At 62.5% G+C, this 12,810-nt stretch overlaps 4 protein-coding genes across 5 annotated transcripts; 2 read left to right on the top strand and 2 right to left on the bottom strand.

The window, feature by feature from the left end:
- Window positions 1-430: 430 nt before the first annotated feature.
- On the top strand, window positions 431-4,742 carry PSK1 (Serine/threonine-protein kinase PSK1). Its single transcript, XM_062767735.1, has 5 exons — window positions 431-475; window positions 925-1,619; window positions 1,668-3,531; window positions 3,576-3,666; window positions 3,705-4,742. The coding sequence occupies exons 2-5, from the start codon at window positions 1,081-1,083 to the stop codon at window positions 4,658-4,660; spliced, it is 3,450 nt and encodes a 1,149-aa protein (XP_062623719.1). The 5' UTR covers window positions 431-475; window positions 925-1,080; the 3' UTR covers window positions 4,661-4,742.
- A 525-nt stretch (window positions 4,743-5,267) lies between these two features.
- Window positions 5,268-8,562, top strand: Mark2_3 (Serine/threonine-protein kinase MARK2). Of its 2 annotated transcripts, XM_062767733.1 has the most exons (7): window positions 5,268-5,681; window positions 5,747-6,065; window positions 6,222-6,413; window positions 6,490-6,563; window positions 6,602-6,657; window positions 6,694-7,488; window positions 7,612-8,562. In XM_062767733.1, the coding sequence occupies exons 1-7, from the start codon at window positions 5,574-5,576 to the stop codon at window positions 8,537-8,539; spliced, it is 2,472 nt and encodes an 823-aa protein (XP_062623717.1). In that variant the 5' UTR covers window positions 5,268-5,573; the 3' UTR covers window positions 8,540-8,562. The 2 variants fall into 2 exon arrangements, with proteins under 2 accessions (XP_062623717.1, XP_062623718.1); XM_062767734.1 differs by having other exon boundaries at window positions 6,694-8,562.
- Window positions 8,563-8,901: 339 nt separating this feature from the next.
- SPAC25G10.01 (putative RNA-binding protein) lies at window positions 8,902-10,630 on the bottom strand. The gene is made up of 5 exons (XM_062767732.1): window positions 10,584-10,630; window positions 9,817-10,000; window positions 9,623-9,765; window positions 9,119-9,569; window positions 8,902-9,067 (listed from the first exon to the last, which is right to left on the bottom strand). The coding sequence occupies exons 1-5, from the start codon at window positions 10,600-10,602 to the stop codon at window positions 9,016-9,018; spliced, it is 849 nt and encodes a 282-aa protein (XP_062623716.1). The 5' UTR covers window positions 10,603-10,630; the 3' UTR covers window positions 8,902-9,015.
- Window positions 10,631-10,778: 148 nt separating this feature from the next.
- ACER3_1 (Alkaline ceramidase 3) lies at window positions 10,779-12,809 on the bottom strand. Its single transcript, XM_062767731.1, has 6 exons — window positions 12,538-12,809; window positions 12,190-12,418; window positions 11,891-12,012; window positions 11,436-11,698; window positions 11,324-11,386; window positions 10,779-11,272 (listed from the first exon to the last, which is right to left on the bottom strand). Exons 1-6 carry the CDS (start codon window positions 12,609-12,611, stop codon window positions 11,040-11,042), a joined length of 984 nt encoding a protein of 327 aa, XP_062623715.1. The 5' UTR covers window positions 12,612-12,809; the 3' UTR covers window positions 10,779-11,039.
- Between the last annotated feature and the right edge of the window lies 1 nt (window position 12,810).

Genomic DNA, 12,810 nt, shown 5'->3' with positions numbered 1-12,810 from the left:
CCAGGTGGAGGTTGACTTTTGGACGAGCAAGATCGTGGCTCGGATTTGGTTGGATCGTCGCTAGAATGAAAGCGGGCTATTACAAGCTAGTAATAGTTCGAGGGTGTTGTAATAGAGCTTTTGACTGTGTCAAGCCGGGGATTTGTGCCTTGCTTGACCCACCGTATACGTATACAGCGCGTGTTGGACATGGCGGCAAGGGCCGTTTGTCGATCGTGACTCGGCCCTGGACTCGCCCAACCAAGGCAGCAGCAGCAGCAGCAGCACCAGCCTCGGCGGCGGCAGTGACAAGCGACCCAAGACAAGTTCCCCGCCCTGTCCTGCCGCTTTCAACCGCTTCGACCAGTTGGGGGGTGTTTGAATAGAACAAGCAGCAAGAAACAAGAAGCGAGCGAGCGAGCCAGCCATTGCAAGACACTTGTGCATATCTCCCATCTCACTGTATCATCTCTCTTCTAGACTATTGGAACACACGGTGAGTTGCCAGTGTGTGCATTGCATCTACTCTCCTCTCGCCACTCGACCCACACACCGTCGTCATTCCAAAACGCCTCTTGCTCCTTGCTCGCCCTTTGCACGTTTTGTTCGCCCTTTGCTGTTTGTTCGCACCCAAAAGCCAGTGGGCCCCGGCGACCCGACTCAACGCGACGCGCTACAAAAGAACTGCTGCTACACTTTGTTGGTGCTGGTCGCAGTGCATCGCCCATTGCCTCTCCCTTGCTCTCATTGTCGAGTGCATAGCATCGACTCGGCAAGTGATTGGGGGCAGAACGCGCATAGCGAGCGGGGTTGAACACGAAACCCCCACCAAGTCTCGAGTCTCTAATCCACCCACCCCCCTTCCTCCCCGCCCGTGTCAAACCTACCGACACACACCCACTACCACCACCACCCGCCCCGTCGATCAGTGTTAACCACTCAAAGCCACCCACCCCCTCCCACACCTCAAGGCCCCATCGCACACTCTCACATCATTTGCGTGCATCTCGCCACCCCTTCCCACTTCCCACTCGCTCTGAGAGCCCGGCAACTCTCACAGCAAACCCCCCTGGCCCACACCGACCACCCGAGTCACCGCCGATGGCTGGACAGGACGGCGAGCGCGCAGCGTTAGGTCTGGCTTTCGATGCAACTACAGCAACAAATCCGAGCGATGGACAGGCGCAGGTCGCTCCCACGGCGCCGGTAAGGTCGTCTACCGACCCGACCAACAGGTCGCTTCGGAGATCTTCCTCGCCTCCACCACCCATCAATACCACCAATCTAGACGCGTACCGTGGCCTTGTCGACAATGCCCCGGAAGCCGGGCCTTCCTCGGGTCACCGCTCCTCCATTCCACCACCCCCTAGCCCCAGGCGGCATCGCACGGGCGCGATCATGCAGAGAGTGCGCGCCAACTCGGGTGGCTATGCGAGCGCGCTCACGCCGAGCAAGAGCTGGGTCGACCTGCAGGGCATGGGCTTCGGCATGACCTCTGCACGACCGACAGTGGAGAGACGCGTCTCTACTGATTCGGCAACTGAAGAACCACGGCGTACCGTCAACCTTGACAGTGCGCGAAACTCTATCGACATTGCGGACGAGCCATGGGACGGCGAGTGTGGAGCGTGGGACAACAGGTGGGTTGACTGCGCCTCCAACACGGTCGGACACTAACTCGGGTTGAGTGCGCGTTTCTACCATCGAATGCACCCGCACTCGAGAGCAGGTTCTCCAACGCGTTCACCCATTGCTCTGTCACCAAACGTCCGGGCGCCATCACCGGCTGCTTCGCCCATCTATGCCCGACGAAACCTTACTCTGCCAGCCAGCGGCTCCAATACGCCTCCACCGGGCGCGACCCTGTCCGCAACGTTGTCGCCCAATACACACTTCCTGCAGCAGCACCTTCCCCCGACATTCCCCTACACGGGGTCAATGCAGTCGAGCCCAGAGGCCGACGTCAGCGACCCCCTCGGTAGCCAGCCTCAGCAGCCACACGGGCACGGTCATCATGGCATGGTCATCCTGACACCGACTACTCAGGAGTGGCGCGAGCTCAAGGAGATTACACGGCGGGAAGGAGAGCCCATGTCCGAAGTTGAGGAGGAGGTGCCAGGCAGCGACAGCAGCGACACTGGCTCGAGCGAGAGTGTGGTCTCACCGGCCGCCAAGATCATCATGCAGCCCCCGGAGGTCAGGGCTTCGGAGCCAGATACTGCGGCCCCATCATTGCCACCGCAGACGCCCGACCGACCAGACTTTGACACGAGCCCTGCGGTCAAGGTGACTGAGAGCGAGATTGCGCCGGACGAGAACGAGCATGCCGACCGTGTTCACAACATTGTGGTGCCCGACGACGACTCCAAATTTGACGACGATGTGACGCTCGCTCCATTCCCCTCCGCGGGCTTGGGCCGGTTCAACAGTATTGGCAGAAGAGATTCACTTCATCTGAACAGCCGACCGGTCGATATTACGACAACACGCCCAAAGACAAAGCGCGAACTTGAGCGCGAGCGCCTGTTCAAGATGGTGGACGAGGAAATTGCGGAAACAAGCCCAACTGAACCAAGCCATCGGCATTCATGGGGTGTCCAGGGGATTGGCAGTGGCAGTGGCTTCAACTTTGTGGGCTCTCTGGGCTCTTTATCATCACCGCGCACGGAGCCCCCAGATTCGCCCCGGCTGCCGAGCGAGTCCGACGGGCAGCGCCAAGCTGAGCACGAGCCTCGATCAGAAGTTTTGGGCTTGACTGATGACCATGTCGCGCGACTTTCTGCGGTTTCACCCACTGTGCCAGTTCGTCCTTCGCCACTGAATGCCGAACCTCTGAGTGTTCCTCATTCGGCGCCGTCAACCACCGCCCCATCGCCAGCACTTTCGCCAGCCAACGACATTGAGCTCGCCTCGCCAGACGTCATCGATTCGTCGCAGATGATGGCACCTCTTTCACAAGAGACCGAGTCTGAGCGCTTTGAAGCGATCCGCAATTACTCTCGCAAAGTTTCCTCGCGCCACACGCTTGTGCCCCGCGCCCCGTCACGCCGTGGATCTTACGACGACGGAGTGGCGCCGCCAAAGACGGAACGCCGACGAGACACGCACCGGGTTTCCCTTGTCGCTGGTCGGGTCGTGCCCTCACTGCCTTTCCCGGCCCTCACGCCACTCACTCCGTCAACGCCCGCACCACAGACGACAGGTACAACATCCGCGTCTTCACCGCCTCCGGTTACACCAACCACGTCGGTTACACCTCCTCCGAAGGGTAACGCGCCTGCCAACTTGCAAAGTTTCTCGCCGTTCCGGTCACCTACTGCCGCACAACCGAACAAGTCGCTTCTGCCACGGTTCGATAGTGTACGAAGCGCTGCGAGCTACGCGTCGAGCACTGGTGTCCCGAGCGAGTGTCCTACCCCTACCAGTGAAACAGCCGGTGGTGCCGGTGGCCGAGGCATCGACGACTATGTCATCCTCAAGGAGGCCGGCAAGGGCGCGTATGGCCTGGTAATGAGAGCCAAGGTCAAGGGGGCTAATGGCCAGCCAGTAGGAGTGAGTTGGAAGATTCCCAGGCTGGCAATGCTGACTAGCAACAGGACGAGGTGATTATCAAATACATCATCAAGTCGAGGATTCTGGCCGACTGCTGGAAGAAGCACAAGGTTCTGGGGCCAATCCCTGTTGAGAGTGAGTTATGGATGTGTCGACCAAACTGACCACGCCAGTCCACGTCATGGACCAGCTTCGACACCTCATGTATGTGCCTCCGGCACACCCTCACCCCTGGGACCCATCACGCCCACAAGGAGGATGGGAGCACCCGGAGGAAGTTGAGCAGCTGGCGGTGGAGTCGAACGGCAACGTCCCTGGCTCACGCGCGGCTTCGCCTGGCAGCTCGCGCTCCAGCACTCCAAGCTTTAGAAGTGCCAGCAACCCGACACAGCGTTACCTCAAGACGGAGATGAAGCATGCTCCAGAGCGCGGGCACCCCAACATTTGCAAACTGCTCGACTTTTTCGAGGACCGCGAGTTCTACTACATGGTGATGCCACGGTACGGCACCGGCGTTGATCTCTTTGACCGCGTGGAATCGCACCCGGCCGGCCTGGACCCATTCGAGGTTAGATCGATTGTGGGCCAGCTCACCGACGCTGTCAACTTCTTGCACGCCAATGGCATTGTCCACCGCGACATCAAGGACGAGAATGTCATTTTGGACGGCACGGGTCACTGCCAGCTCATCGACTTTGGCTCTGCGGCACACTGGAGACCCGGCAAGAAGTGGGACACTTTCTCTGGCACCCTCCACTACGCGTCGCCCGAGATCTTGCGCGGTGAAATGTATGGCGGCAAGGAACAAGACATATGGGCTCTTGGTGCTGTCGCCTACATTCTGCTCGTTGGCGAGACGCCATTCGCCAACCTCCCCGACGAGGTGCTCGCAGGTCTCAAGGGCTCTGGTGCGGAGGAGGCACTGGAGGCACGCTGCGGAGGTGTGCACGCGGACGAGGGCAGGGAGGCAGACGACGGAGGCCGCCTTGCGGACGCTGCCGACTTTGTGCGGTGTTGCCTGGAGCCCGAGGTGCACGACCGGCCGACGGCGGCGCAGCTTCTGGAGCACCGATATCTGGCGGGATCTCACGGGTGGACTGGGCACCGTGGCTGGGTTAAGGGGAAGTAGACGCGAGATAAACTGTAGAGATAGGCTGCGACAGGGGCGGGATCTCCTTATCTGTATAGCATAGATGCTAGATTCTCATGACATGTTAGTGCATTGCTGGGTTTTGTGTGATAGGGTGTGTGGGATGGGTGATAGGCTCGTCGTCGGGTGGTGTCGGCTCAGCGCTAGGCAGTGTGAGTCAAGCATATTGCGGCTGTGGGCGGCAGTTTTGACGGCGGGATGTGAGTGGGCGCCGCGAGCACGATGCGGGGGTGAAACAGGATTGTGGGGGTGGGCTAGGCATGCAAAGGGATGCGAAGCGCGCGAAGAGTGGGGTAAGTGGCAAGTGATTGGCTCGGCTGGATTTGCTTGCCGGCTAGGCAAAACAGTGGTAATCAGGGCAGAGAGAGGTGGGAGGCGAGGACGAGGGGGTTATCACGCAGCGAGTCGTGCCCCGCCCCGCCGCCGCGTCGTTTATCGTGTCCTGTACTGTGGGCAGGACAGTGCCGAGAGCTGCCGAACGAGCGCGTGGGACGGGCTGCTGGGACTGGGACCTGGGCCGACGGAGACGACGAGGGCGAGGCGACGTGGGATCTTGTAACAGTTGTCTTTGCCTTTACCGTTGGGTCAGTCATCAGTCCCAGATACCCAAGTTGCCACCTGCCACTGGCGGTTCACTCACCTGACTCGCTCCCCGCCTCCACTCAATCGGCCCACCACCCCACTTGGCACCACACCAACACGGAGCCGTCCTTTGCTCCCTCTCGTCTCTGCTCCTCCTCATCAACAGACACCCACAGACACATACACACCACCGGCACAGCGAGCACCACCGAGCTCCTGCTGCTTGCCTCGCCTCGCCCCTGCTCGCTCTCACCTCCCACCGCTACCAGCCCCGCGAGCCCACCCAGCCCCACCCCCCCGCCATGCTCTAATGGCCCCACGTCGCGACAAGGAGAACGACGCGGGCCCCCCGGGGGCCGGCACGCTCTTCGTCTACGCGCCCAACCAGGCGCCCGAGGAGAGTCGGTGGGAGAGTCTGGTGAGTGCTGACGGACGGTGGAGTATCTCCCCCTCCCTCCATCGCTCGCTGACACAACGCCCCAGCCAACAACCGTCCCCCTCCTCACCCCCTCCCCCGACAGCCTCCTCCTCCGCGGAATAGCAGACTACACGTACCTCCCTGCGTCGGCGGGCGGCATCCTCGGCCGCGGCAAGTTCAGCACCGTGTACCGCGTCACGGCGGGCGCGACCTCGGCGAGCGGCAAGGTGTTCGCCCTCAAGCACACACCGCTGTACCCGCACCACGCGCTCATTGCCGCCCGGCTCCTCCGCGAGCCGACGCTGCTCGCGCAGCTCACGCCGCACCCTTGCCTCATTGGCGTCGACGGATTCGTGCGGACCGACGCGCACTTCTACCTCGTTGGTGAGTTGTGCCGACTGGGCCGGGGGCGGGCGCCGCGCTGGCTAGCGCCATGGCGCACCGCGGCTGCACAACGCCTGATGATGGTGTGATCGGTGATCAACCGCCGGGCCGGCGACTGAACGCGCCGTGCTGGACACAGACTGACGCCCCCTCCAGAAGAATGCGCATCATCGCACGTCCCGCTCCCGCAGCACCCGCTCCCTCTGCGCCCGACACGCGCCGCCCGCCTCCTCGACCAGCTGGTCAGCGTCGTCCGCGACTGCTTGCACGCCGGCCGCGTGTGCCACCGCGACCTCAAGGGAGACAACGTGCTCGTCGATGTCGATACGGGCAATATCCTGCTGCTCGGTGCGTGGTCATGGGCTGTGCGCCGATCAACGCGGCGCGTCTGCCTATCTGTTTGTCACCGCTGACGCGTGCACAGACCTCGGCCTCGCGACTCACTTCTCTGCAAGCGAACCCAAACTGACCACATGTTGTGGCTCGCCTGCCTTCCATGTGGGTGCCCAGCTTTCGGGAAGCTGCTGAACCACCAGAGCCCAGAAATCGTGCACGCGCTCAACAACAAGCCCGGAGAGGTGACATACTATGGGTAGGTTCGCTGCTCACGGAGTAACCTAACCCCCAGCCCCGAGATCGATATCTGGTGTATCGCCCTCACGCTTCTCTCGCTCCTCCTCCAGACGCGCTTCCCTCTCGGCCCGACGCACACGTCACGCCAAGTCATGCGCGAGCGCGCCATGGATGTGCTGCAGGAGCTCGACGAACTGTACCCTCCCTCAGCACCGTGGCAGGGGATGGGACTGGCCGCCAGCTCGGTGCTGAGCGAGGCCGAGCGTCAGGCCGAAGCCGACGCCTGGCCGCGTGTTCGCAACGCCATGAACGTGTTTGTCGACCTCGACCGCCAGCGCCGAATGACCGCCTTCAACGAGTACGACGTTGGCGATGAGATGCGCCAGCGCGTTCACGACTACAAGGCCCCAGACACCTTCAAAACAACATCGTTCATCCCCACCGACATCAAGTACACGCTGCCGCTATACCTGGATCAAGAGCACCCAGATCAGCCAGGGCCCATCGTCCTGCGCAACCCCACCGGCGAGCCACAGAAGCGCATCATCTCCTACCTCAAGTATCTCCTCCGATCAGCTGGCATCCTCTATCACCACGTACCCGACACCCACCCCGTTATTCTCCAGCTCGTCTTACCAATAGGTCCAGTACCAGCTGAGCCAGACCCCGCAGTCAACGGCTCGGCAGACCCAGGGCCATCTCGCGTGAGCTGGATCCCGAGCTTGCTCGGAATCGGCAAGAAGCCGCCCCCACCAGGACGGTCGGCCTCCGTTCCCCCGGTCAGCACTTCTAGGTCCTCATCGCCTGCTGGCCAGCCCCAGAAGGGAAAGAAGGCCTGGTCGCAGCAGGTGTGGCTCAGGATAGAGATCGAGAAACCTGTGCCCAAGAGCCGGCCGCCGAGCAGTAGAGGAGGGAGCAGAGTGCCCAGCCGCGCACCGAGCCGAAACCGAGACGCACCGTCGCGCCCTGGAAGCCGAGGACCGAGTGCAAGCTCGTCGCGACGAGCCAAGGCACCGACCGAGGACATGCTGTCTCTCACTCTCACAGAGCGACTCCATCACCACACCACCGTGACGAACAGTGCCGGTGGCATCAACGGCCACGCAACTGCCGTTTCACATACCACCGAGGTGTCGCTCGAGTCGGTAACCGAAGGCCAAGTCCCGCTATCGGTCCACGCAACACGCCATTTGCAATGGGCTGCACCACCATCACCCTCACCATTAAGCAGGCAGGTCACTCCCGACTCGGGCCCGCCATCCCCTACGGCCACACGAGCCCCTGGTATCCGACGCGAGCCATCCAACGGTGGCGGGTCTCGCGGCTCTCCGAGGGTAATCCTGTATCTCACCGAGCCGCGGGGATACGAGCTCATTCGTAAAGCACTGTCGGCCGCCGTGCCGACCAGCAACCGCCCGGCAACGGACACCCCGCCTCCAGTGTCGCCAGCTACGGCACTAGCAATCCCGCTGTCCGGCTCGAGCGGGAACAGCAGCTCGGCGTCGACCTCGGACGCAGAGGAGGAGCAGGCCGATAGAGGCCGCGCACGGTCCAAGGAGACGCCGCCGGACCGCGACTCGCGCTCTGAGACAGTGCGCCCGGGCACCAAGGGGGACGCCACACCAGTGGCGGTGAGCGTGTCCCCGAAATCTAGACCGTTATCAAACCACAAGACCAAGGCAAGGTCGCCCAAGTCGCAGAAGGAGCGTGAGGGCAGCGTCGGCACTCCGACCGGCGTAGCGGCCAAACCGCGGGTACGCGAGCCCAGCGGATTCCTAGAGTCGTTCCTCCTCGGCCGCCCGGGCTCGTCTAGCGCTGAGCCCCTCGTCGCTATGCCGAGGAGAAGCAGCTCGGTGCCGCCGTTCACGCCGCGGCCGGACCGGAGAAAGCAGCGCGAGTAGGGGCGGGGGAGGCGGCATCGCATATTCATATAACTCTATCTATCATTGTTTGCATCGCATGCACGTATGTAGCTTTGTGCTGCCGTGCTGTTGGTGAGCACATCGTCGCTGCACAGCCGGCGGACGGGTGGCTTCTGCTGCGCCCCAGGAGGTTGGTAGATACCGGCTGTTCGCAGCCTGTCCATCGACAACAATGCCCAAGCCAACGAGTGCAAAACGCCAAACACCAAACACATCTGCATCACCCACGGTCCCCGACCGGGTCCTGGGAGACAGCTTGGATGGTCCATCAAGGCTCCAAGGCTCCAAGGCCCCAACCCACTTGCTCCAGCCAAGCGCGCCACATTGCCGCACACTCCCCATCTCAACCACGAGTTGCATATGCACACGACAATACAACCTCATGCAGCTGTTTTAATCGACCCAGGATCCACTAACCTCGAATTGTCATTTCCGCCCATCTGCTCACTCGGTGTCTAGTAACGAGGACGCTCCTCACGGGGGCCACGGTCGTCGCGGTCGTAACGGCTGAAATTGGCGTTGGCGAGGTCCCGTCGATATGTCCGAGGCAGTACTTACTCAGGAGGAGGACCGCGGCGGTAGTAGTCGTCACCGCCTCGGCGGTCATCATATCCACCACCACGGCGGTCGTCGCCGTAACCACCACGCCTGTCATCATAGCGATCACCGCCGCCGTAACCGCCCCTGCGGTCATCATAACGCGGGCGGTCATCGTAACGGGGTCCGCGGTCCGAGTAACGCGAGTCGTAAGAACGGGGCTGGTAAGGCCTGTCCTCGTAACGCCCGCCGTAACCACCGCCGCCGCCGTAGCCGCGGCCACCACCACCACCACCGCCCTCGAACTTGACGCCGTGGTAGCGGCCGGGGGTGGGGGTGCGGGCACGAGCACGCTTGGCGTGGGTCACGGTGATGACGCGGCCCTCAATGGTGGTGCCCGAGATGGTCGAGATGGCGTTCTCGGCGGCGTCGTTAGCCTCAAACATGACGAAGCCGAAGCCACGCGACTCCTCTGTGATGGGTTAGTGATGGTCCAGCGTGTGTGGGGCCCGGGGCTTGACGCACGCGAGTGGGGGTCGTACATGACCTGGGCCTTCTGGATCTTGCCAAACTTGGAGAACATGTCCTCAAGGCCACGGTCGGTGACGGAACGAGCCAGGCCCGAGACGTGGAGGTTGTTGCCGGGGTTGACCGAGCCGTCGTCGTTGCTAGCTGGTTAGTCCTGGCAGTTGCCTGCCATGCGCGGGCAACAGACTCACCGGCCACGGGGAGCAGCGCCGCCGCCCTCGCCACCGCCGTTGCGGGCGGCGGGCGAGCGCGAGCGCTCACGGCGAGGAGCGGGGGAGCGCTCACGCTCGTCGCGCTCCTCACGGCGGGGCGAGGCCTCGCGGGTCTCGCGGGGGGCCGAGTAGCTGTCACCGGCGGGGGCGGCGTTCTGCCAGACTGGGAGGCGCGTCAGGCATTAGTCGAGGCGACGACGGAGGGCGGGGTGGAGAGCGAAGCTGGAGCTGAAGCTGAAGCTGGATGCTGCAAAGGTTGGGGCTGGAGCATTGGCGGTGTGGCCGAGCAAAGCTTCCACCTTGAGTGCCATAAGGGCGACGACGACGACGACGAGGACAAGACGAGACGACTATGGTGGCTCACGCCGCCACCGAATCGAGCCACTTTTGTGTGTGTCGAGCTCCGCAACGGGCAAAATACGACGCGAGGACGACGACACACGGACGGACGGACGCAACGGGCAGGCAGGAGACGGGACGGCGACAGGCAGGACGCAGACAGACGACTGGAGGGGCACGAGTCGGTGTCGTCGCGATCGATGCGCATGGCCGCAAGGATGGACTGGACTGGCAGGGGACAAAGGTGGACAGTGTGTTTTGCTGTTTGCCTTGGTGGAGCGAGTGAGGTGAAACTTAAAAACTCGGCGTGCGTGCGCGGTGCGTTTACGCCGGATTCAAGTCGCCGAGGGCGTGTACGACGAGAGATACGAGGGTGGGCGGGCCGAGGCGCGGAGGGGGGGACATACCGTCAGAGGGGTCAGACATTGTTGTTTGTCGAGGTAATGGGAGGATGTCGAAAGAGAGAGACGACGACAACCAACCTGTTGATGATGAATCGAGGCGACAACGACGAACAAGCAGCCAGACGCCACAGGGACCAGACAGCCAACCCTTGACGGAGTTATAGGGCGTTTCACCCTGTGGCACAGGCGCAGGCTGGCTGGGGACAACGACGACTATTGCATCAATCTATGTTCTACGGGCTATCCTCTTGCATGCGTCGCCTGCGATAACGAGGGCATGCAGAGCACGGTGGTGCGGGGGTAGAGGAATACTGGTGCGTGTGCGGCGGCCAAGTGGGCAACGAAGGTGGGTGGGCACGGCCAAAGTGGCGTGTCATTGTCTATTCCTGTGGGTGGGTATGTGTCCGCATCGAGATCGGCGCGTTGCGTTCAGTCTACTGTGGCGCGGGGCAGAATCATTCATGCCCGCTCCACAGAAGTAGGGTCGCTCGTGCGCCTGGCAGTTGTTGTCCGGCTCTCGGTGAAGGAAGAGGACGTGCCGCTAGCGTCGACGAGGGGGGCCTTCTCGTCCAACGTCTCAAGCGCCTTGAGGTGGTCACGCTGGTCGTGGGGGACGGTGTAGACGACCGGGAACCACGAGGTGGCGTCAAAGTCGTAGGCGTATGGGCTGGTCTTGACCTCAAGGCAGAGGGCTGGGGTGTGAGTGAGTGGGGAATCGTGGTGAGACCAGACCATGTACTCACCAACTGCAGCGGTGAAGAGGAGCGCGCCGCCGTAGCCCGTCATGAGGTGCCAGTAGCCATGGCCTGGGCAAGTCAGCGGCTGTGTACGATCCCACTGGGTTGCCCGACCTACCTTGAGTAAAGTGTCCGAGCTCGCCCAGGCCGCGGTCCTCAAGCCACGCGCGGGTCGCACGGAGCTCGGTGCAGAAGTAGTTGTCGAGGTTCCAGATACCAAAGCCGCCAACAAAGATACCGAGACCGATGAGCAGCAGGCGGGCAATCTTGGCACGGCGTTCGGCAGGCAGGCGGAAGAGCAAGTAGATGGAGCGCAAGCTCGCCGTTGTCATGATCCCCGCAAAGGCGATCTGGTGGTACACGGGGTTCGGGAGCGAGATGCTGGGGCGAGGCGTCAGCTACGGCCTGCTGTGGCGAGTGTGGCTGCAGGCCGGGGTGCACGCATGGGCTGGCTCCGGCCGCTGGGTGAGGCCGTCGAGGCGGGTTGGCTGTTCCTTCCAGCAGCGGCCAGACCACGGCCTCATTGTGCGGCACAACATTCCGCTTCGCACCACTCAACCCCGGCTCACTCACTAAGATACCGTGACAAAGATGCACCACGCGAGCACTGCAATGGGGCCAGAGGGGCCGAACCTGTGCTTCCAGCCCGGCAGGGTGTCGATGACCAGGTACGCAGCGTACGATGCGACGTAAATCTGGGTGGTGGGTGAGCTGGTGCTGGTGCTGGTGCTGGGCACGCGTCATGGGGTTGATTGAGCCGAGGCCTGGCCGGCATGGCCGGCATGGCCGGGGCAGGCTGCTGCCACTTGGCACTTTTGTTCCTCCTTCCTCCCTCTTCCCCCTCATGAACTGGCCGCGGTGGCAACACTCACCATGGGCAGCTCGTCCATCAGCTGCCATTCCCACTGCAGGCTGGCGTGGAAGCCAAAGCTGCCGATACCGATGAGCGCGAGGCCGAGGTAGACGAGGGCGTAGCGCGGCGGCACGCCGTTGGCGACGGTCGCATACGCGCAGTACAGGCCCAGCGCGATCACGGGGACGTTGGTGAGCGTGTTGACCAGCTCGGCAATGTAGTACGAGTAGGTGTAGTTGAGCTCGCACCTGTGTGAGGGGAGTGGCGACGCGGCAGCGGCGGTAGCAGCAGCGGTAAAGCACGCGCAGGTCAGCATCATTACCACGTTCAAGCCAGCCCAGCCCTGGCCACTGGCAGCTGTACCCACCAGTCGATGGTCGACGTCGGCGTGTGCCAGCCATGCTGGTTGGCGTCGGTCTTGAGAAAGTCGAAAGCGCCCATCGTGACGGGGGTGGATTATCTTATCGCAGGTGGGATCAACCAGAAGAAAGGAGCGTGGTGCGTTGCGCCTGGCCTGCTTTATGTGCTTCTTGTCGGTGTCGGCGGCTCGGCGTTGGCGTTGACGACGAGGAGGAGTAAAGAAGTCAATCAACACGCTTCGTTCGTGCGTGCGCGCGGCGAGACGGGTCTGGGACCGGGC

The sequence above is a fragment of the Vanrija pseudolonga genome, chromosome 1 (genome assembly GCF_020906515.1).
Source record: "Vanrija pseudolonga chromosome 1, complete sequence".
Taxonomy (NCBI): domain Eukaryota; kingdom Fungi; phylum Basidiomycota; class Tremellomycetes; order Trichosporonales; family Trichosporonaceae; genus Vanrija; species Vanrija pseudolonga.
Note: the sequence above shows the minus strand (reverse complement) of the source record. Positions and strands in the feature narration are given on the sequence as shown.

What these genes read in the sequence shown, in the direction of transcription:
- PSK1 (XM_062767735.1), top strand. Translation starts at nt 1,081, where the DNA reads ATGGCTGGACAGGACGGCGAGCGCGCAGCGTTAGGTCTGGCTTTCGAT. An exon ending in TGTGGAGCGTGGGACAACAG is followed by an intron (nt 1,620 to 1,667) that starts GTGGGTTGACTG and finishes ACTCGGGTTGAG; the next exon opens with TGCGCGTTTCTACCATCGAA. An exon ending in CTAATGGCCAGCCAGTAGGA is followed by an intron (nt 3,532 to 3,575) that starts GTGAGTTGGAAG and finishes GACTAGCAACAG; the next exon opens with GACGAGGTGATTATCAAATA.
- Mark2_3 (XM_062767734.1), top strand. Translation starts at nt 5,574, where the DNA reads ATGGCCCCACGTCGCGACAAGGAGAACGACGCGGGCCCCCCGGGGGCC. An exon ending in CGCGCACTTCTACCTCGTTG is followed by an intron (nt 6,066 to 6,221) that starts GTGAGTTGTGCC and finishes CGCCCCCTCCAG; the next exon opens with AAGAATGCGCATCATCGCAC. An exon ending in GGAGAGGTGACATACTATGG is followed by an intron (nt 6,658 to 6,693) that starts GTAGGTTCGCTG and finishes CCTAACCCCCAG; the next exon opens with CCCCGAGATCGATATCTGGT.
- SPAC25G10.01 (XM_062767732.1), bottom strand. An exon ending in CATGTACGACCCCCACTCGC is followed by an intron (nt 9,570 to 9,622) that starts GTGCGTCAAGCC and finishes AACCCATCACAG; the next exon opens with AGGAGTCGCGTGGCTTCGGC. An exon ending in CGCCGCGGTCCTCCTCCTGA is followed by an intron (nt 9,068 to 9,118) that starts GTAAGTACTGCC and finishes CGCCAATTTCAG; the next exon opens with CCGTTACGACCGCGACGACC.
- ACER3_1 (XM_062767731.1), bottom strand. Translation starts at nt 12,611, where the DNA reads ATGGGCGCTTTCGACTTTCTCAAGACCGACGCCAACCAGCATGGCTGG. An exon ending in TGATGGACGAGCTGCCCATG is followed by an intron (nt 12,013 to 12,189) that starts GTGAGTGTTGCC and finishes CCCACCACCCAG; the next exon opens with ATTTACGTCGCATCGTACGC. An exon ending in ATCTTTGTCACGGTATCTTA is followed by an intron (nt 11,699 to 11,890) that starts GTGAGTGAGCCG and finishes GCCTCGCCCCAG; the next exon opens with CATCTCGCTCCCGAACCCCG.